We start from the raw sequence: 22,840 nt of genomic DNA on the forward strand, positions 1-22,840 counted from the left end.
GCGCCTCCTCCCGGCTTCTTCAGCTCTGGAAAAGCAGCCGCATCCGCACCTGCCCAGCCGCCCGAGTGCCATCCCCGAGCCCTCCTCTGCCCCGACATCGCTCCCATCTGCACAGCGTGTAGCGTCCACCTCCAGGACAACTCCGAATCCACTCGTGCGTGTCCACCTCCGGAGCCACTGCGTCACTTCTGGACAGCACATTCCTCACCTGAAATTCTTCGATAGCTTCTAATGGCCTCCCTGTCACCAGGCTGCACTGCTCACATCCTACCCCCTGCACAGTCGCGAGCACTTTGGAAACACAAATCTCCCCTGCTTAAGGCCCTCCAGTGGCTTCCCCCGTTCTGTGGTAACAACCAAACTCCTGAAGAGGCTGCCCGGGCCCTGCAGGGCCTGTGTCACCCCTTCTCGCGCCGCCCCCCGTCTCTGTAAGAGGCCGCAGCACGTGCTTGTTCAGCCACGGACCCTACAGCCAACTCCCTGGATCCAAACCTGGCCCTGCCACTCACTAGCTGTTACTAAACCTCCCCGAGCCTCAGTGTAGACATCCAGAAATTGGGTTAATGACAGTACCTACCTCGTAGGACTGTCACAGGACAGACTGAGCTAAAATACAAGGAAATGCTGAAAACAGCAGCCCGCACGGAGTAAGTGCTACCCAGCATCGGCTATTACCGGCTCTCACTCCGCTCCACACCACCCCTGCCCCTGGCTCTCTCAGTCTGTGGAAGGACTCACTCTCCCTCCCCTGCAGATGCGCTGCTCCCCTATCCCAGCCTGGCTGAGTCCTCCTCATTCTTTAGGCCCCAGCTCAGTGATCACCTCCTCCAGGAAGCCTTCCCGGATGCTCCAAGCCTCAGCAGTATGACACTGGAAGATGTTGCCTCTTTCCTCGTCTCTCCCTCCCTCTCTCTACCCCTTCCCAGGGCTGCAGGCTCCATGAGGACAGGAACCTGGTGTCTGTTCCAATCCATGCAGCTCCAGCTCTTAGCACACAGTGGATCTTCAACAAAGACCCAGATAATGCTGCCGAACACGTGACTCCCAGCACCCCGGCGGGGTTAGGAACCTGCCCTGCCTCCCATCTTGTTACATGCACGCAGGCTTCCCTGGCACTCCAGTCTCTGAGAAGTCGTGTGTGCCTCTCCCCGAGCTCAGCATGCAACTCCCTTGTGGGTCAAGGGGCCCAAGGAAGTATCGCTGAATGTTGCAAGCAAACAGGAAATTTAGAACCTCTTCAGAAAAAAGGACCCTGCGCAAAAGGTGGCGAGGTCTACGGTGAACACTGTGGGCTGAGGTGAGGCTTAACACTTTTAGGGCGTTCGTGCAGCATCGACGCATTTGACACCCGGTGGAAGCTAAATGGTAACTCTTCTCTGGCTTTGCTAGGAACGGTTCTTCACAGGGTCTGAGAATGCCCTGAAGGCAAAGCTTCCAACCTGAAATTCAGCTTGGAGAGTGTTCAAGCGATGGGAGAACCACAGCCTTCGGAGAAGGGAATACGTGACAAACACACCACGGCCCATCGGAACAGGCACCAAAGAAAACCGAAACAACAATCTGCAGATTATTCCAGGATGCGGGCAACAGTGCTGCGTCATTTAAAAGCATTTCCACGGTGCTGGAGACTCTCTAGTCCAGTTAGGATCGGGGCTGAGGGGGCGGCACGGCGGCCAAGGCTGGCTCCTACCTCGTAGTGGCCGATGGTGTTCAGCTTGGTTATTCCATCTTCGAGGATCACAGAGGAGCTGTCGATGTCCAGAAGTTCTTTCTGCCGTGTGCCCACGTGCAGCTCTGGAATAAAATAAGTGGGGGGAGTTGTGGGTTGTATTATTTTTTTGAATTACAGTGACAACTTTTAAATGCTACCCTGCTACTTTCACAATTATTATGTATAAATAAATAAAACTTGAATAAAGTGGTGAATCTCTGTTAAAGGTGTGGAGGTATCAGTCTGGTAGGCTGATTTTGTTTTGTTTTTGTTTTGTGTTTAGGGCTCTGATTTTTTTTTTTTTTTAAGAGACAGGGTCTTGCTATGTTGCCCAGGCTGGAGGGCAGCGGCACGATCACAGCTCACTGCAGCTTCCCAAGCGGCTGGAACTATAGGCGCGAGCCATTGCACCAGGCCAGGGCTCTCATGTTTAAAACTACTTTTCCTTGAAGCTTTTACCCTGAGGCTTTTACTCGTGCCTAGGGTCAGAAATGTGGCCCACAAATGTGCGGGCTTTTTTTTTTTTTAAACTACGGTGTTTTATTAATTATTATTTGAACGTCAACTCAGTGCCAACATTTAAAGATTGGAGATTGCACATAAAAATTTGGATGTCTCATTTCTCTTCTCAAAAAAATTGGACTATCTGGTAACACTGACCCTACGGCCTGCATGGCAGCCATCGGCTGAAGCTAAGTGGCACTGCCCCAAGCCTTTTCCCAGCTAACGCAGGCCCCACCACTTTCGGCAGCAGACATCTCTTACATATGTCCTTTCTGCCCCATGTGGGCATCTGAGTCTGTGAGCCTCTGCTAGAAGAGCTCTGAGCATAGCTGCTTCTAGTGTTAGATTTTAGTACAGTTTATGGTTGCTTTCTGAGGCTTTGCCTTAGTTTCCTGAGACCAGCCTGCAGATAGTTTGGAAGATCTGCAGACAGGCAGAAGCCTGACATGGCTGCAGGCTGTGTCCCTATTAATACTGTCAGACCACAACGTGAGGCCACCTGCTTGTCCTGCTCCCTGCCTTCCTACTTTAGGAGGCAAGGCACACCTGACTGGCACAAACCCAGAAAAAAGATGAGGATGCCACTACCGACTCATCAGCGGCAGGGCTGAGCCTGTGGGGCTGTTCTCCCTGTGGTTGTCGGGCTGGGTGTGCCCGTGTCCTTTGGAGTGAGAACCACATGTTTGCGAGATGCATGCTCAGGGCAGGGAAGTTGATGGTCTGGGGTCAGTCATGGTTTCGTGGCTGAGGCTGCCCCTTTGATCCTGTGTCTAACCAAATGAGCTAAAATGGTCTTCAAGCTGCCCAGCGGCCATCCCACGGAAGGAAGGAGAAGAGAGACGGAGAGAGGCGCCTCCATGGCCCTGCCTTCTTTGAAGCCAGGTCACGACATGGTCACGACATGGCTGCACATTCGCATGCCCTCACTCAGACCTCCCAGGCTTTTCTCAATGGCCTTTTAGCAGGAGGTTTGACTGGGAGGGCCGAATGGGAGGATTTTAATTGCCTGCTTAGTCGAGGCCTACAACTAACTGTACAACCAGGGGGAGAGGAACCTTGTCACACTGTCACTGCTGTGATTTTATTCTTCTTTCCCGTCCCATTATCTGCTTTAAAATCCCACGACGGTCTCCCGGGAGGGCTGCGTGGAGCTCAACTTTAAAATGTTGATGAACACGTGAGTGAAGCGCAGCCCCGTTAGCTTGCTCACGCAGATGCTCCCCTCTGCCCTACACTGATAGAGCCCGAAAATGAATTCACAGCAGACGCTGCTTTGTGCTGGGGGAGGACGGAGCATACACTTAATGTAGGATGCGATTAGCAGAGAGGAAGATGACCTCTCTAGCAGGCTGGAGTTAACACCCAGAGTCTGAGCCACCCGCTAATGACACGCTCAGTATCGCAACAAACAAATCAAATGCCAACGTGAGGCGCAACACACACGCAGGGCACGGAGTTTACACCTTTTTGTACGTCCTGATGCAAGGTGATTCCGTTTGGTCTCAGGGTCAGCAATCTCATGAATCTGATTTACAAACATAGTATTTTAAAAATGGCATCTTTGAAGGATTCTAGGAAAAATCACGAAGCTTACAAGAGAGCAAAGCAGTCTCTCGGCCCCTAGACGTGTCCTCAGGGAACAACCCAGCCATATGAGCATCACCAAACAGAAGGTGCTGAGGACAGGGAGGGAAGGGAGGAAAGGAGGGACAATTCTCAAGGGATTGGGACGATTTGCTCCCAACATTGCCTTACCAAGACCGATTTCATGGAGCTGAAGTCCATAAGGAGAGCCGTTTTTGCTTAAGAATGCTTGGAAAATCTTTTCTTTGGCTTGGCCTATGGTATCACAGTCGAGAACGTTGACTGAAATATTCCGACAGACATCTGCACTCTCGTTTTCTGGGATTTTTTCAAAGACGATGTTTAATGCCTGCAAGAATACAAACAGGTTTCTGAGTCTATTGGATAATTGCAATCGGAAAGGCATTCACAAAAGACACAAACCCTGGCGAGTCCTACTAACACCTCGGACAGCACATTAGCAAACACTGTATCGCGTTATACTACTTTCATCTTCTCTCCATAATCCATCTTTTTCCATAATGGAAAGGAAAACAAAGTCAAAACTCTCATAGAGCAAGCATTGAATAAATATATCTGAGAGTAAAATACATGTACACATAAATATTCTAAAAATGGTGATTTCTAATTTCATCTTCAAAAAAAAAATTGGAAAGATTCCACAGTAGATGAGGGCAGAATGGTGATTATCTGTTCTATTTAGCAGGACCACAGAGTCCCAGAAGCAAAGTTCCAGGTGACAGAAAAGGTCGCGAGGTCCCTGTATTGATCGTGTGAAGAGGTCACTTTTTAATATGCAGCATTAATTACAGCAGCATCCATCTCCCCTCCGCTCCCAACATCTTCAGTCAGCCCGTTTCTGAGCCCTCATTAAAACACTGAGCTCCCCACCCTGTATTATTATTCTTGCATTAATTACTCTACGTTTCAGCCCATTACTTAACATTTTGTCAGTTAACATTCTCCCAGTGCAGCAAAACTTCAGAATTAGACTAATAGGGGAAGTAGGGCCTTTGTGCATATGTGAAAACACAGAACTAGGGAATATTTCAAAACGAACTGAAAAGCAGTTTCAAGTTTACTTTGTCTAAGAACAAAGGAAAAGTTTTACCTACTACGGATCCTCAGGGGAATTGATTCAGGGACGAGCTAAGAGTATTTTGCAAATAACATAAGGTGCAGTGTAGATTCTAAGGCACCTTGGTCTTCACGGAGTCAGAGGGACTTGGGGATGGTGTGAAATGCACAATTATTAGTGTTTTGGAGCCTTGCTTAATGAGGGAATGTAAAACGATCAAGTAATGGGAGTGTTAAGAAATGAAAATACAAACAATATGGAAAATGGGGACCCTTAGGATCACTGCAACTTCAAAATGGGTATAATAATGTAGCCGCCTCCTAGCGTTGTGATGGAGATTATTAAGCGAGATAATGTGTTCAAGGGCTGAGCACGGGGCCAGGCTGCCGGGAAGGGCTCAATAACAGTAATAATAACGTATTAACTTGTTATGATGATTATTATTGTTAGTATTAATATGCCTTCATCTGGAAACATTCGGCCCATACTGAACAGTCAGGATGCCGACTCCACACTCAGTATCTCTGTCAGAGTGAGGAGGTAGCTGCCAGCAGGAGGACTCAGGCAGGCTCTTGGCTTTAGTCCCAGCCCAATACAAACCAGCTGGGTGACCTGCCAGTCCATCGCTAACTAGCTGGGTGGCCTCTATGTATCTTAGTTTCTTAGCTGCGAAGTGAGAACAACAACGGTAACTGCCTCCTGGGTTTCCTGTGATGATGAACCAAATTACCCACGTAGCGCTTCGAACAGCGTCTTGCTCAGCAGCCCTCGGGACCCTTGACTCGGGGACCACCGACATGGGCTTGGGAAGGTTCTCGACCTGGGAAGGTTCTCAAGGGCACGTCTTCTCGCCAGTGCTGCTGTCTGAATGTCTGCGTCCCCCCGAATTCATGTGTTGAAATCCTCCCCCCAAGCTGATGATACATGGAGGAGGGACCTTTCGGGAAGTGACGAGGTCGTGACAGTTTGAGAGATTAGTGCCCTTTCACGAGAGGCCCCAGAGAGCTGCCCGGCCCCTTGCACCACCTGAGGACACAGCAGGAAGGCGCCATCTGTGAGGCGGTGGACTCTCACCAGACACTGAATCTTGACCTTGGACTTCCCAGCCTCCAGAACCGTGAGACACGTTCCCCAGTTTATGGTTATTTTGTTCTAACAGTCCCAAAGGACTCAGACACATGCCTGTAAATCCTGCCCCCACCATCCCGTTTCTAAGTAAGCAAGAGGAAGCGTTGGTCCTGACCTAACCAGACGATTACAACCTCCACCAGTGGGGGCACAGCTCTGAGGTTGACTCCGGTGACTTCAGCCCAGCCTGTGCGAGCCTCCTTCCGGGAAGTCGCTCCCTTGCCCGCGCTCAGAGAACAGTGGCGTTCTGGGCCAGCCACCCGCTAGGAAGGGGTTCAAATGCCTGTCTGCTCACAAAGGAAAAACAAAAAAAAAAATACGGGACAGGAGAGAAGGCAGGGGTGCTGGGCGAGGAGGACAACCGCTGGGCAGACTATCCGGAAAGAACCAGCGTGCGAAGCCTCCCTGCTCTAGCGGTGTTTATCGGGGCCTCTGCCAAACACATTTCGAGATACACTTCCTTTAATCCTCTCGACACCCAGGTGAAGGCAGTTGTATTATTACCACCATCTCTGCTTTCGAGTGAGGGAGCCGAGGCCCAGAGGGGCTGAGTCACTTGCTCCAGGACACAGCTAGTTCCTGCAGAGCCAGGAGCTCAAGCCGGATTTGTCTAACTGCAGAGCTGGCAAAACGAACCTCTCAGCTGTGCTGTCCCCTCTGCCACCACCGACCCTCCTGGTCCTGCCACAGCCCAGGAAGCCCCTTGCCCCCCAGGAACGCTGTCCTAGACCGGGCTGCAAGCAACGCCCTGAGCTAGATGGCCAACGCAAGGGCGCGTTCCGGAGGGGCCGGGGACTAGCGGGGTCAGCACGGGACCTGCCACCGAGTCTGAGTGGGTCTCGCCACATTTCTCTACAAGCCGGTCCCCTCGCGGCAGGGAGTAATTGCGGTGAAGCCATTTCACAGGGGTTTCCAGAGCTAACGAGGGAGAGAAAGCAACTTTTAACCAGAGCTCCAGCAATCCCAGCTTGTTTATAGGTGTTTGAGAAACACCATTCTGTTACTACCTAAAGGGCACTACAATCTTAACAAAAACACCTCTCTATAGGCAAGAAATGTTTTTAAAAACATAACCAAAATAATAAAAGAAAACTTAACTAGATGTAAAATCTGCCAGTGCCTCCACAGCTAGATGGGTGGAAAAGAGGTAAAAATGGCAATCGACGGAGTCCACAGGGAATTCCGAGCACATTCAGACACAAACTGATCTGTGTTCATGTTTTGTGCTGCTGACGCTTAGCGCTCACACCGCGGTTTCCTGAAGCGTCGGCGTAGCCGGGGCTCTCGGCGTCTGCCTCGCAACACCCTGGCCCTGCTCGGGGAAAGCACACACGGGGCTCTGCTCCCCGAGCGGAGCGGGTGCCCATCCTGCCTCAGACCGTGACATCGCGGGGTCTGCCTTCCGTGGGGGGAGGTCCCCCAGTGAAAACTCCATCTCTCCAGCCCCCCACCCCCTTCACAGCCCATTTAGCCAGAATCTTCCCTGTGCCCTACTTGGTGTTACAGTCCTTGTTCTCGGATAATTCACGATGCATTTGAGAGACAAAAGCATCGCCTGTGAAACCACCGTCAGGTGTAGCTATCACCTTCAGTAAGTGTTCAGAGAATTCCGAGCAGGGAGGGCTGAGGGCCTGAGCGCCGGGGCTGCAGTATCAGACCTCCTGGAATCATCCATTCTCTGCCACTCTCAGCTGCGGGAGTGTGGGCAAGTCGTCTAACCTGTCTGAGCCTTAAAATTCTCATTGTTCCTATCTCAAAGGGGTGACAGGATCACTAAATAATGACATGTAATACTAGCCCGTTAAGGAATACTCTATGTACCAAGCACTGTTTTAAATGACGTATTAGTATACATAATCTCAGAAACAACCCTGTGAGGTGGATTCTTTTATTGTTCCCATTTTACAGATGAGAAACTGAGGCACAGAGAGGTTAAATAAACGGCACGAGGTCACCCAGCAAGAAAATGGTAGAATGAGGCACTCTAGCTCTGTGTTCTTCAACACGTGGTGATCCTGCCTTTCTAAGTATGAGAATGTTTTGTAAAGTAACTGAGGTCCAAATCTACGGAATGGCGTCATAGCTACAAAAGGCTAAAGTGCTCTAAAATGTACACAGGTCTCTTTCCCCAAAATCTGCCCCTCTGTTAAGAGGAACTGCTCCGCCTCTCCCTATTTCCTTGACGTGGAAGTGTCAGCAAAGCTGGGCCACCAGGTCTGGTTGGTTGTCCCACCAACAGCCATCCCTCCTCCTTTGCTCACAACAGCCAGTACCAACAGCAGTTAGTCCCAGCCTAAGTTAGGAAGCCCAATAGGCGGCAACTCCCCTCTCCTCCACCAGGGACTGGTCATGTAACCCAGCTCTCTGCCCAGCACCACATAAAAGGGTTTCCACCCCAACGAAAGGGAGAGCAGTGCTTAGAGCTCTGGCAGCCATCTTGTGACTAGGAGGGCAGGGCCAAGAGGGGCAAGAAGGTGGTGACCAGGGCTCTGACACCACTGAGTGAGTGGCCTGGCATTGGAGCTCCTAACCTCAAGGCTTTCTGCTCTAAGATGTAAATTCCACACTCTTACTATTAATATTAAAGGCACCATTAGTCCAATTTTTCCTCACTGCTGAATGCACCAAACTGATAAGAGCTCACTTTGCTGATGCTGGAGTGGATAACACCCATTTATTTTGCACCTATTGTGTGCATTGTAGATGATACAAAGTAGAACCTGGCACTGATCCTGCCTGGGAAGTATGAGCAGACTAGTAGAAGAACTATGGGATATATTCAACAAATTCTAATACCAGGTAGAATATGATAGGTATAGATGGAGTGTTTTATGGATTCAGAGAGATCACCTCTAGCTTGTAGGGGAGTTTTCAAAGGGAGAGAAATCAGGGAAGGCTGCATAGAAGAGGGGGCATTTGACAAACATCTAAAAAGAACCCATAGCACATGAGGGAGGCCTCTGACCACGCAGACACTTGGCTTCCAGTCTCTGATTAGACTGGTGAGCAGCAAGCTTGAATCTTTAACTCAGGCTACCAAGTCTGAAAGCCTAGAGAAAGGCTTGGTGCATAGGAGGGGGGAGATCTTGTAGACCATGCTTGTGTCTTTCCACAACCACCACCTGCCATCTGAAAGAGACGCTCTGTACTATTATTTATAGAAAAAAAATGGTGAAGAGATCGCTGCTCTACATTTTTAATAACCAGCACTTATTGAACACTTACTATGTACTGAGAATGAACTTGCAATTTCATGTAATCCTCACGACTGCTCTACGAAGTAGGTACTATTTATTATTAGCCTCATTTAACAGATGAGGAAATTGAGACACGGAGTGGTTTAGAAATTTGTCCAAGATCACAGAGCTATTGGAGGTCGTAACCAGGATGCGTCCAGACTCTTAACTGCAAAGCCAGAAGGCCACACAAAGTGACAAACCTCCTAAGGGCAGTCCCCATCTGCCTGAGGTTTTCAGTCGAGGCTCTCAGAGGCAGCGGCCTGGACACAGACAACCTGGTGGAGGAAGCTTGACCTCCTTACCCCGGCTTGGCCTGAACCCACAGAAAGCCCTGAATCTGGAGCACCCTGTGGCCCAGGTGCCACCCACACTTTTATCTAGGTCATGTTCACCCAGCATAAAGATGACATCTCCCAGCCTCTGCTGCTGCTGGGTGTGGCCAGGTGACCGTGCCTTGGCTAACGACACTAAGTGGCTATGTTGTGTGGCAGCCTCTGGGAAACTGCCTTAAAGGATAGCCGGTGACCATCCGTCCCCTTTTCTGCAGCCTTGCTAATGTGCTGCTGGCTGGAATGTGGAAGGAGGCTGGGGAGATCGCACACTTAGGCCACAGGAGAGGAGAAGCTGCCCTACCAGGCCTGCACCGCCCATCCGAGAACATCACGGAGGAGAGAAATAAGCTTCTCTGTTGCTGAAGCCACAGACACCTCGGGTCTCTGTTCGGTGCAGCTGAATCGCATCCTAACGGACTTGGGAACTGTGCCTTATGACCATTAGGAGAAGGGTAAGACTACTAGAAAATGCACAGCCCAGAAGGCATAGGGGGAGGGCCAGATTGGAAGGGCCTAGTCCTGTTGTAGCATGTTACCAACCAGCCTCTTTGCGGTTATTGTTCAGGTATATCATTGTCACCTCCTCTTCACATCCGTCCAGGAGTGGGATATGGCCTGCCGTAGGTTGTAAATGCCCAATTACAGAGTTATATGTAACATTTTTAGTAAGAACGTTATGCACACGGGCACTTAAGAGATGCTTTTCATGACGATGGATCTAGCTAATCAACTCCCCCGCATCACCCATTGTCAGTAAATAACCAACCAAAAAGAATGCTGAGGAGACACTTTCTGCTTAGAGGACCTTCCAGAAAAACAGCTCAGACAAGAAAAACTATTACAAAAAGAACGAGCACCTACTCTGTGCCAGGTAAGATGACTAGATACGTTACGTGTATTATTTTCTGACTTCATAACAAACGTACAAGGGTACGTTTTTATCATTACCGGTTTGCAGATGAGGAAACAGGTTCAGAGAGGTTGAATGACTTGCCCAAGGTCACACAGTGAGCTAGTAAAGCGGCTGAGCCCAGATCCAAACCCAAGATTGTCAGATTCCAAACCCCACCTCATCTGTGCTGGCCACACAGCACAGGGACATACGACCACATTCCCATTTCACTAGTGGTTTGACCTGTCGTCCCTTCGCACGATTTGGCAATTTCGGGTATTGAGGAGGCAGAGAAAATAAGGCTGCAGAGGGCTGGGAGGACGAATCAAGGGCGGAGAGCAGCCATTTTCCCACGTGGGAGGATGATCCTGCACCTCATTCGTTCCTCAGCCCCGTTCCTGGCTGGGAAGGGCAGGGCTGCTGCTGCATCCTTTCTGAAATGCCTTACCACGCCTAGCAAGTAACTGCAATAGAATTTATTACAAACCAGCAACTTTCTCATAAAAGGCCTTGGAGCAATAATTGCTTTCATTAAATAAAACCTACAAAATATATTTCTCATTTTATTTCAGAGCCAAATGAAAGTCAAGAGAAAAGTCTGGTTTTCAGACTGAATTAAAGAGAGACAGAGAGAAGAGGAGAAGAAAGGAAACCAGTTTCAGAAGTTCGGCGGAAGCAGCATGAACCCTGAGTTAGACGTGCAAGTCTCAGGGAAGCTTCTGATCTAAGGTTCTTTCCAAGCTGGAGTCAGCAGCCTGGGACGTCCCGTCCAGTCTGACGCCCCGCTGAGCTGCAGGTGCCCGTCCACCCTCCACCTCCTGTAACTCCCCTTCCCCTACCACGGAGCCAGAGCCCACAGCTTCCTGGGTCCAGGGATTTCGCTCCCCTGACAGAAAGTGGGGGGCAGAGGACAGGGGAAGGGGAGCCTCTTCCACTGGAAAGAAAAAAAGGGAATGGAGAGAATTTCCTCCCATTAAAGTCTCTCAATTTTTCTATATTTACTAGCATTTGTCCATCCTAGAATCAAGTGAGAAGAACTGTCTGATGTAGCCCAAAATAATTGATTTCAGTCTTTGCATTCTTCATTTCTTTTTTGTTTGTTTTGTTTCGGCGAAGGGCCCCATGAATTTCAGGATTGTGGAGAGAGGTACAGCATCTCCACTGCTGTGTCCCCAGCAGGAGAAGAAAGAGGCCAAAGCCTCTTTAGGTTGGCAGGAGGGAGGACTCTCCTTACTGTTCTGCTACAGCAAGCTCTAGATTAAAGGCCAGCAAACTTTCTATAAAGGGCCAGATCATAAGTATTTTAGTCTCTGTGGTGCACATGGTCTCTGTTGCAACTATTCAACTCTGCCATTGCAGCAGGAAAGCAGCCGCGGGCAATAAGGAAATGAACGGGCATGGCTGTGTTCCAATAAAACTTTATAAAAATGGGCAGGCAGGCCATTTTATTAGGGTACTAGATCAGCGGTCCTCAACCTTTTTGGCACCAGGGACTGTTTTTATGGAAGACAATCTTTGCACGGATCAAGGGTGGGATGGTTTTGGGATGATTCGAGTGCATTTACTGTGCACTTTATTTCTATTATTACATTATAATATATGGTGAAATAATTATACAACTCACCATAGGTTGGGGAACCCTGTAGTACATAAGAATACCCTCAAATGGAACGATGACTTTGGCAATGCAAAAAAAAAGACCAATCTAGAAAATGCCTTCTATTTCCACCGTGATTTGCGATAAATGTTACCATTCTCTCAGAGGTACCAATGTAAATAAGGATCCTAACAGTGAAATAATAGAGTCACATTTGAGCCATAAAGAAGAAAATTAAATACTTTTCTATTTAGATAACTAAATTATTTTCTAATTCCAAGATTATAGGCGTGAGAAGAAAGGGTATGAAGAGGAAAATCATTTAAAACACCCATTAAACGTTAATTTTTCATTTTCCGTGGCTTGCCGTCCACTAGGGAATGGCTTACCTAAAATGATTATAAAAAATGGTTTCAGTCTTTGATCAGGAAGCTCCGAACACTAACTATGAAGTTGGTAATGGTTTCAGCATTATTGCAAGTCATAATGGAAATGATTTGTACTATGGTAGAGAGAAAAAGAAAAAAAAAAAAAGCTGGAGAATTGTTAATTAACTTCACTGTTTCTCCAAAAATGCTAGGAGTATTAAAAAACAAGATTGCTGAAGTGCAAACATCGAGATTTAATGAACAATGGGATGTAATTGAAGTAACAGAGAATGTGACTTAATCGGGACAGTGGGTTGTTTAACTATGGGGATAATGGATCTTCTGCAAGGACAGACTCAGTGGAACCAAAGGGGCTGGGGAGTGGTGGGAAGAGATGAGAAACTCCTACTGGAGACACCTAGGTCTCTGTTATATATGAAATATTTTATTACACATGATTGTCCCAAAATGGTAACCACTGGGGAAAGAGACAGACTAGCGTGGGCTGGCATAAACCTTCAATAAATCGTAATGGAGGCATTAATGTTTCTGCAGGCATGTACCTGCGCTTTTTCAAGAATTTCTAATAATCTTAAAGACTTTCTTACAGATCTGAGAACGAGGGCAATAATACATTTGTTGGAACACTATTTCCCAGGGTGCCAAGATGCTATCTCTCAGACACAGCAGATTGGCAAGCTCGTTTTCTGTGTTTAAGAGTTCAAAACACGATCTCACGCTTAGCTTTGATTACAAGTCAAACTTCTCTTGCTAATTCAGCACGCTTGCTACGAGTTATTGGTTTTTCTCATCTCCTCCTGAAACGGAGGCAAATGTCCCTTCTCCCATGTGAGACACTTTCCTGGAACTGAAATCCTCAAGGCTTCACTAGCTCCTCCAAAGTTTCAGGCGACCTGCTCTGCTCCTGATACGGTGCAAGCCGAGCAAAGGCCCGAGATTCTCTGTGGTCAAAATCGAATTTGTTCCAAATTTTGCAAAGGGGAAATAAAAACAGCAGAGCAATAGGTCTTATTCCCCTTCTAGGTGTCCAATCTGAATTCCTAGCTACGTAAGGAAGACCACAGTCCTGCGTGGGTACCATCCTCCGTGCTGCTAACGTTAGGGAGGATGCTAACGTCAGGGCAGCCTGCCTCACTGTCGCAGCAGCCTGGAGAGAGAAGGATGGTTTCTCACTGCACTAGATTACGTATGGCTCTGGGGGGCTTTGCTTAGACTTGAGGAAAGAGGCACTTTCCTCCCAAGGTGCAAAGAACAAAACATTACTTCCCAGAGCCCATTCGTTAGTGTAATGATTTCATGTATGAGAAACTGGCAAGATGTCTTTATGTTCTAGAAAACACCCCACGCCTCAGGGAGAACACATGCTAATCTTAGAGGCGTGAAACCTAACTTTCAGGTTGTTAAATGAGGAGCCGTCCTTCTGAGCGTTTAGCCGAACACGAGTTTGGGGGCTGTCTTTCAAACCTGTCCCTGCCATGGCACCAAGGCTCTGTCATTTCAAGTTGTTCATTCGTGTGGCTGTTCGCGATTTTTTTTTTTTGTTCCCGACTTTCCTTGAAAGAAATCACCCCCTGCCCCCCAGCACACACACAGTTTGTTCACCACACCTTGGTTTTCAACTACACAAAGCACCTCAGGCAAATTTGGGAAGTCAAGACTAGAAACCAGGGGTACACCCGCCTAGGAGGAGGAGGGAAAGGAAGAAGGCAGAACATCAGAAATGTGGTGGTTCAGGCTGGGGAACTTGCCTGAAAGGAAATGAAAAACCTTAAATTTTTCACATCGACCTTCTGTTAACATTTTGTCACACAATCGCGGACCGGATCCTGCGCCTTCCCTACGGCTCTAGCATAATCATCCCCCACGGAAGAGGGGTGAGGACAGGCCCCATGAAAGACATTAAAGATTATTTTTTGAAGGCAAAGCCCCTAAAACAAGTGGCCCGTCCCTTTTCTGGTCTCGACTCTGCCGGCAAATTCAAATCTGAAAAGGCAGATTTATGTGAATTTCTGGAATCGTAATTTTCCATTACCCTTTTCCCCGGGGGCTATAAAGAGTCAACATGAATTTCTTCAACATCAAGTAACATTTTGATGATGAGTTGAGTGTTAACAAATCAGAAACACATGGTCTTAATTGACTGTGAAATAAATAATGTTTGAAAATGAAAGGGAGAAAAAGTGTTCAGATGCAAAGCATTAAAAAACGGCTCAAACCTCAGAAGTTGCCTCAGGCATCTGACTTCTTCCCCAATTCGAATCCCGGCTTCTCCTTTCCTCTCCTTCCTGTTTGGGCTGCGAGTTTTCAAGAAACTGAAACACGGCCGGATTCCCCACCTCGACCTGTGTATTCACTGGCAAATGTTTTCCTTTGGGGACTTTTGGGGCTTCTAAAATGTTTTAGAGTAAAAGCATGCACATCCTCTAGGTTGGGAGACAGGCCCCTGGGTTTGAACACAAACCCGGCATCACTGAAAGGAGAGTCAATAGGGTCTTTCATTCTCCAAGAAATCCAGAAGTGCTCTCCATTGCTGAACGCACGGCAAAATTATCTGGAGAGTTTAAAGAAACATATCCATGCCTGGGCTCCATCCCCAGAGATTCTGATTTGATCAGTCCTAAGGGAAGGCCCAAGCACCCGTATAGCTGGATCTGCATTTCCAGCAAGTGTTTGATGAGATCTGAATTAAACTGAATACACTTTCTTACAGAGCACTCACGTGCCAGGCGATGTTCTAAGTGCTTTATATAATAATGACTCTTTTAATCCTCGCAACACCCCATGAGATGGGCAGACACCAGGATCATCATCTCCATTTTACACACAAGGAGAATGAGGTACAGAGAGGTTTAGAAACTTGCTCAATGTCACACAGCTAACCTGTGGCAGAGGTAGGATTCAGCGTCTATGCTCTTAACCACTATACCAATAGTTAAACAGCATTAATAGCATCAGGGAGCTGATTACAAATGTGAATTCTCAGGCCGTAACCCAGATCTCCTAAAGCAGAAACTCCAGGCGCTGCCTAGCAGTGGGTGTTTAGCAAGCTTTCTAGGCAATTCTGATGCACGCTAAAGTTTGAGAACCACCGCACCCCACTCCACGGCCTCTCAGATGCAGATGAGTGTACCCACAGAAGTCAGAACACTGAGAAATACTGAATTTCGGCTCAGCTTCCTGCCTCTGGGATGGCAGTTGAGCAGGGTGCCACTTCATTTGGCAGTGACTGAGAACTTGAAACAGCTGCTGTATAGACTGTTCTCCCACCGCGGACATAACCACAACACGGTCCACAGCAACGTGGTGCCTTCTCCAATTAGAGAATGAATTCTTCCCGGATGACACCGCAGTCCTCGCCGTCCGGAGCAAAGCCACAGGAGACTCGGCTCCCTTAATGAGCAATCCCAAACCCCACTGTAATCTTTTCCTTCTGCTCCACTAATGAGACTATGAAGCCGCCCAGAGTCTCCAGAAAGCTAAAGATCAACCCCAAACACAGCAATCTCTTCCCCAAGTCTATCTTAACAGAAAAGCACAGAAAATTCCTAAGCAATTCTGGAGATACTTTCCATGCTTGGCTCCCTCTCCAAAATTCCTCAATGTGCCCTAAATTGGTCTCTCTCTCTTTAGGAAGGGTAGTGGGTGGGTGGGGTGGGGATGGGTTAAAAGGAAGTTCTCAAGTGGGTGAAAGCCTCCAGCGGCTAGGCGATCATCTTGCTGTAGTGATTTACAGTCTTCCTCTAAAAATATCTATGAGATCACAGTACATTAAGTGCACGGCGACACCAAACATTTGTAACTAATCCATGAAAATAAAGTAAGGGCGTCATGTTGCATGGGGAACGCGGTGGAATTTGTCTTGTGTTATCGTTCTAAAATAAGACGGCCTCAATTTGGTTGAAATATCTCTTCACACATTGTCTTCCCAGAGCAGAGCCATTTGAGAAACTCTGATTGCAATTATAAGTGCTGAATAGGGAGTACTTTGCATTTCCTTTGACGACACTGAAAGCTATAAGCAATCCTGATATTAAAATCTTTGGAAATTGATGAGTACCCCAGGCATCATTACAATATTTTCTCCCTCAATCCAAGTAATTAAAATCTATTATGTGAGCACGTGTTAATATTTTATCAACTACTGTTTTTAATTAACTAAACGCACGAGGCCTCCCGTAGTAGGAATGATTTCGTTTCATTGTAAGTGACCCATCCCCACCTCCACCCCCACTCTAATTCCCAGCCGGACTTATTTCTGAGTCTGCATGGGGACCTTTCTGGAAAACATACCACAGTACTGAACTCGGGAACCTGCCACAGCAGCCAGTCTTCGTTAAGGGTGTACAGCGCTTTGCAAGTGATCACATCCACGGGACCCTTGTTAATTTTCTGGTTCAGTGTCGTCACCAGCAAATAGAACGGCTCTCCAACAGTCTCCTTGGAAAAGACACAAAAGCGACAGTTAGCTTTCTGTGGAATCCACTGCACTTTCCAAAGAATTAAAGTTTCCGTTTATGGCAGTATGACAGGAGACAGGAGGCAGTGTTTTCTAACAATCAACATGAAACTCCCAAGAAAATACATATTGCCCCGCTTGGGATCGGACGCACAACTCAGAAAACCGCTCCCCGACGCGAGTGCACGTCTGCGCACGCGCACGCGCACCCATTCACAGCGTTTAGAGATGACAGCAACGTGACGTCGCACGAAGCAGTCCATCACTATTTTATATTTAAACTTATACATGGTAGGCTAATGCCTAGGGACAATTGGTAGATGCAGAGATTGTTTACATTTCTAATTAGTCACCTTTTTTTAGTAAGCCAAAAATAAAAGACATTTTTAAAAATGCACAATTGGTAACAGATACATGTAAGAACATTTTATACATTTGCCAAAGGGGATGGTTTTGGGGGTTGACAGCATTTCATGAAGGAAGTGGCCGTCAGTTCTACATTTTGCAGCCCTATCTGCCCCCTGTAGGGTGGGCCTGTCCCAGGAGTTCCCAGACACACCCTACTCTGTCCGCTCTGGGCACCTTTGCTGGTGCTGAGCCACGGATGAACTCCATGTCTTTTCCCTGAGCCACAGCCAATTCCATTTCTTCTAAGGCTTTTCCCAAACTCACAGGCCAATCCTGATGGTTTCTTTCTTCAAACTTAAAGGCACCTGCACCTTCTCCTGGAGGGGGGTGGGGCTGCCTCCCCCGCTGTTGTCTGTCCCAAGATTTGCAGCCACGATGTGTGTGTTCCAAAGGACTGAGCAGCTCATGGGGCAGGCTGCGTGCTTCCACCGCATCCACCCACAGCATGTTGCCCTGGGTCAGCTGTGGAGTATCTGCTACACGGTCAATGGAGAATAGGACCATACTTGGGGAGGAAGAACCGTAGCCAGAGTGTCAAAGTGCCTTGGTGACAGTGAAGAGCCTACCATGTGGCTAGGGCTCGAAGCACCAGTTTACAAAGTCAAGCGTGCCAGCCAGTGCATCCAGCTTTGAAAGGAGGATTCCACTGAATCTCTCACCTGCTCTCCCTTGAACAGGAAAATTACCTAAGACCTCTTTTAAATCTCTTGGGATCCCACCCCTACCCTGTTTCTTCCTTTATATTTGCTGCAAGAATATTTGCCCTCCCCAGCCTCTTGCCGCCTTCTGCCACGCAGCATACACCTCATTCCCACACGCCTTTCTGGCTTCTGTCCTGACACATTCTTGAGTCTCTTCTTCAGTGCAGGACAGAGGTAGAATGTTCAGAAATTTCCAAGGTAGGGAGGGCAGTGGGACTAGTGCATGACATTTCATTCTCATGCAAAACTTCCTTTATTTAGTGGTTCACAGCCTCATGGCTCCCTTCTCTTCCCCTCCAGCACCCCCGTGATGTCCTGACCACAGGACTAGAACCCTACTTCTCTCCTGCCCTCCAGCATCAATTGGAGATGAAGCCCAGAGCCCTTGTATGGGGGCCACGTGTGCCCGCAGAGGCTGGAGTTGGGGGGCCAGGTGGGCTCTCCTGGGCTGTGGAAGGGACAGCTCCTGAATCAAGGACCCTGGCTGGGAATTCTCCAGAACTCTCCGGAGTGCAGCCAGACAGAGACCAGTGACATCTGGTCCCGCACTGCTGGCCACAGCCACGGTTCTAAGCCTTGCTCATCACCACCAGAACCCCCTGGGGCTCTTGCTAAGCATGCGGATGCCCGGGCCCCGCTCCAGACCTACGGAACCGGGATCTCTGAACCCGAGGCCTGGGCATCTGCAGTCTCAATACCTTCCCCGGGCTGTGCGTGTTGGTGGGTGAGGCGTGGGGGGTGCTGACGTGTGGCTGGCTTAGGGAGCCACAGGGCCATGAGGTTTGTCACCACTGAGCACAATTTCTAGGTCAGAGCTGCTGGGGACATGACTCCCTACCCCCAGGGCCTGGGCTTAGGGACTTTAACAGATGAGGGCAGGCTCCCTCTTCTCGGCACCCTGGGGTGGCTAAGAGCTCTCAGATCCTGGCAATGACCCACAATCGCTGTGGGACCTGGGGAGAGTCATGTCTGTGTGCCCCAGTTCCCCCATATGCAAAATGGTCATAGAGGTACTTACTTCAAAGGACTGTTAAGGGGATTAAATGACAAAAGGTAAGCAAAGCCCTTAGTGTGACTTCAGCACAGTCACTAAGTGGCAGTTATTTTACCCACAAAGCCTGGAGTCTTGGAAGGGGAAGTTACCTGGAGGTCACGGGGCTGGTGCTGCTCACTTGACATCCGACATCTGTGTGGCTGGGCAGGAGGACTGGGGCCGTCAGCGTCCCAGACCCCCTGAGGCACCTGGTGGAGGGGCAGCAGGCCCTCCACAGCAGAGGGAATTATTGCACTGAAAGCGAAAGTATCACTGGCTGGCTGGCTCCAAGCCACTTCCTCCCTGCGAGCTGTGCCGCCTCCTCACCCCCCAGAGTGTGAGACACATTCTTGAATCAGCACCGCGAAATCTTGACCCAGAATGCTGTGCTCAAGGAGGCCGTTTGGGCTTGGAGCCCAGATTTTCTGAACACCTCACGCCTTAAAAGCCCAAAGCAGCCCCTGGGAGCTCAGAGCAAGAATCACAAGGTCCCAGTAGAAACACCTGGAGGAAATTTAATGCCAATGACCACACCCCTCATTTGGTGGATTGGAAACAGATGCCTAGAAAGAAGGAGCGGTGCCCAGAGACACAGCTGGCTGGGCCTGAGACATTCTAGAGCCCAAACCTGCTGCTTCTAATCAAGACTCCTAGTCCAGTGCTCTCCCTACTACCGTGGGAGTTTTCAGGTATAAGGCACACAGAACAACTTGGAGGAGTTTGTGAAAATTGTGGGTTACCAGGCCCCACCTCCAGAGCTTCTGAGTCAGTGCTCCTGGGACGGCCAGCAGGAATCGGCCTTTTAAGACCAAGCCCAGGGGCCTAGCTCAGTCCTGAAGCCCGTTTAGCAACAGCTGTGGCTAAAGCAACAACAGTGGGAAGCAAAAAATATTCGCCCCAGAAATAACTGGCTCAACACCTCCCCAATGCATATGATGCTTTATACCAAGTAAACAGAAAAGAAGGCAGATTTCATTAATCTTAATAAAATGGGTATTGCCTTGAGAGAGGAAGGGGTTGGTAAGAAATAAAAAAAAAATTGTGTGCATCTACTTGTAAGATTGCATTAAACATTAAACTGGGCACAGTCTATTTAAAGTGCTGCTTTTGGATCTAAACTTAAGTAGCACTGTTAAAACCTGTGGCATAGCAGTGTATCTTATTCAAATTTTAATTGGATTTCAGAAGTAGCTACAAATACACAATTCTGTAGGTTTGCTGGAATCTGGATGGCTGGTGAAATTAAGGGTACAAACCTGCGCCAGGGGCCTCAGAGGGCTGAACGAAGATTGCGTTCAACAGGACACCCTTATTTCACATTAATATTTTATAATAGTAATGGCCAACATTTGTGGAGTGCTTCCTCAGTGCTAAGCAATCGCATCCATTTTCTCGTCTGTGCTTCAAAACAGCCTTAAAACATCCTCTAATTCTATAGGTTATAAAACCAAGTAAGTGGTGAAGTCTAGATTTGGACCAAGCAGTGGGTTCCAGGGCCCCCTGTCTTAACCACTGGAGTCTGTGAGAAACAATTTTAAGGTTCAATTAGGTTACAACCACATTCATACAGTAACTCCAACAAGGTGAACTCGAGGGGCAGGCAGGTCTTTGGGGACTTGCTTTAATGCAGAATGACTGGTAAGAATTGACTGTCATTAGCTTACAGGGTATGGTAGGTAATGGGTGTTTCTACAATGCTTTAGAGGGCCTGAAATGGTTTGTTCTCTCCAGTATTTGAAATAGTCCATCTTCTCGGCGCATTTTCTTAAATGGGCCAGCTGGGCTCCGGGTGTTAATTGATGTTAAGGATGAGAAGTTGAGCTTGCTCGAAAAGTCTCACCTGAGGAAATTCTAAATGATTTACATTTGCATAGGCCAGTTACAGCAAAACCAATTTTGACTTTTCCCCCTCTATGCACTCCTGGAAAGGACCAAGGCTAAATGCAGTTAAACGCTGACACCACGGAGCATTCAGGACTTATCCTGGCAAAGACATCGGCGGCTGCTAAAAATAACTGCCTATTGTCTTACCTCTGACACTGCCCGGGGACGCGACACTTACCCGAAGAAAACCAGAAAGGCAGACGGACATCCAGTTTGTGAGGAGTTTTTCGACCACGGACTCCGTGCGTCTCAGCATGAGTTTAGGTTGCATGTTACTGGACTGTTCCATCAAGTCCCTGGTCAGCACTTCCAGGATGCTGGTCAGGTAGACCAGCTTGGTTTGCAGTGCAATGGTTAAGAAGGAGGCAAACAGACACCTGTTGAAAAAGGGAGCCTGGGTTAACCATCAGCTGTGAGCTCGGCCAGACACTGGTAGTAGTTTCCGTGGAAGCTTGTGGGCAAGGGGGAGGGGTGGGGGGCAGCTATCCTGTTGGAAGCTGTTATTTTCTTTTCTCTTAAATGTTTAGGTTCTGACCATTTCTGTCCTCAAGCCATAAAACCACACACCAATGTTAACTTCAGGATGTTTTCTGTGTTTTCAATACTTAAACTAGAGTGGCCACAAGAAGTGAGTCTCTTTCCCAGATTTTCAGGGTGTTTTTAAAATTAAAAATAACACTTCTGCTTTTTTTGATTTAGAATCTATGTGGGGTTTTTTCATGGTGTTGGAGTTTTTCAGGGGTTTTTTGGGGTGTGGATGCGTGTGTATTTGTGTGTGTGTGTGTGTGTTTGTCTTCAAACTAGAATTTGTGTTGGGAGCTGGCACAAATTGGTGGCGTGCACCTATAGTCCCAGCTACTCAGGAGGCTGAGGCAGTAGGGTCACTCGAGCCCAGGAGTTCAAATCCAGCCTAGGCAACTTAGCAAAATCTTGTCTCAAAATTAAAAAAAAAAAAAGAATTTGTGTGGGGATGGCATGATCTGAAATGGAGCTACATGGCTGCATGAACACCCAACCAAACAGCCTCTGGAAAAGTGCATGTTCTCAAGATACCAAGTTCAGCTAGTGGTTTGGAAATAAAATAAGGGGCTGAGGTTTTATTTTCTTTACTTAAAGGCTTTCAAAACATCAAAGAATTGACTACTACCTGTCCTTCACTGAAAAGTTCTTCTGCTTTTCAAGGGTATGGATGACAGTAACAAGGAAACTTTTATTACAGATTAGGGCATCCAAAGCCGTGAGACTTTCATTCTTGTTATTGGCATCTCTGTTCTGGAAAAAAAAAAGAAATATATGATATAATATAATAGTTTAAATTAGAAAGTAGATCCACAATGGGTTTTCCAAGACAATGAATTATTTAATATTGAATTCATGATCCCAAAAAACCCACAATAAAAATTCAAAGTAATAACAATGGAGATGATGATGATAATGACAACACTATGAAAGTCAGGCAGTCACTGGGCTAAAAATGAAAACTTATAGAGACTTACATGCATATCTTCAGTGAAGATGTGTGTGAAGCCACCTGACTGAGAGGAAGGAGACACTTTTATTATTCATAACATCCAAAGGAAATGAAGAGTGTATTTTTGTTATAATACCCAAGTCCGTTTTAATAAAGTAGAGACACTATTTGCTAATCTGAAGAGCCCCTGGGCTTATGCTTGCTGCACATCCTCTAATACATAATAAATATTCAGCTCTCGAGAAACGCCAACGAATTGTGAAAGCCTCTAAGAAGAATAATTATCATTGAGTAAGTCCCATTTATGGTAGATGAAGGTATCATCTCATATTTTATAGGAATTGACTCAAAAGTTAAAGAAGAGGGCATCGATAAAGATTATGCAAATGTAAGACCACTCCTCAAGCAATTTACCTTCTAAGGATAAATACTA

At 47.6% G+C, this 22,840-nt stretch overlaps 1 protein-coding gene across 1 annotated transcript in view; it reads right to left on the bottom strand.

Moving 5' to 3' along the window:
- PLXNC1 (plexin C1) overlaps positions 1 to 22,840 on the bottom strand; it is a 137,007-nt gene that overhangs the window by 19,623 nt on the left and 94,544 nt on the right. Inside the window, exons 18-23 of the mRNA XM_012664045.1 lie at positions 22,433 to 22,471; positions 22,084 to 22,208; positions 21,115 to 21,313; positions 16,745 to 16,891; positions 3,971 to 4,148; positions 1,691 to 1,794 (exon numbers count right to left, since the gene is read on the bottom strand). Of these exons, the coding sequence (XP_012519499.1) occupies positions 1,691 to 1,794; positions 3,971 to 4,148; positions 16,745 to 16,891; positions 21,115 to 21,313; positions 22,084 to 22,208; positions 22,433 to 22,471 (792 nt within the window). The remainder of the gene's footprint in view (positions 1 to 1,690; positions 1,795 to 3,970; positions 4,149 to 16,744; positions 16,892 to 21,114; positions 21,314 to 22,083; positions 22,209 to 22,432; positions 22,472 to 22,840) is intronic.

Source organism: Propithecus coquereli, unplaced genomic scaffold (assembly GCF_000956105.1).
Source record: "Propithecus coquereli isolate 6110/MARCELLA unplaced genomic scaffold, Pcoq_1.0 Scaffold85, whole genome shotgun sequence".
Classification (NCBI taxonomy): Eukaryota; Metazoa; Chordata; class Mammalia; order Primates; family Indriidae; genus Propithecus; species Propithecus coquereli.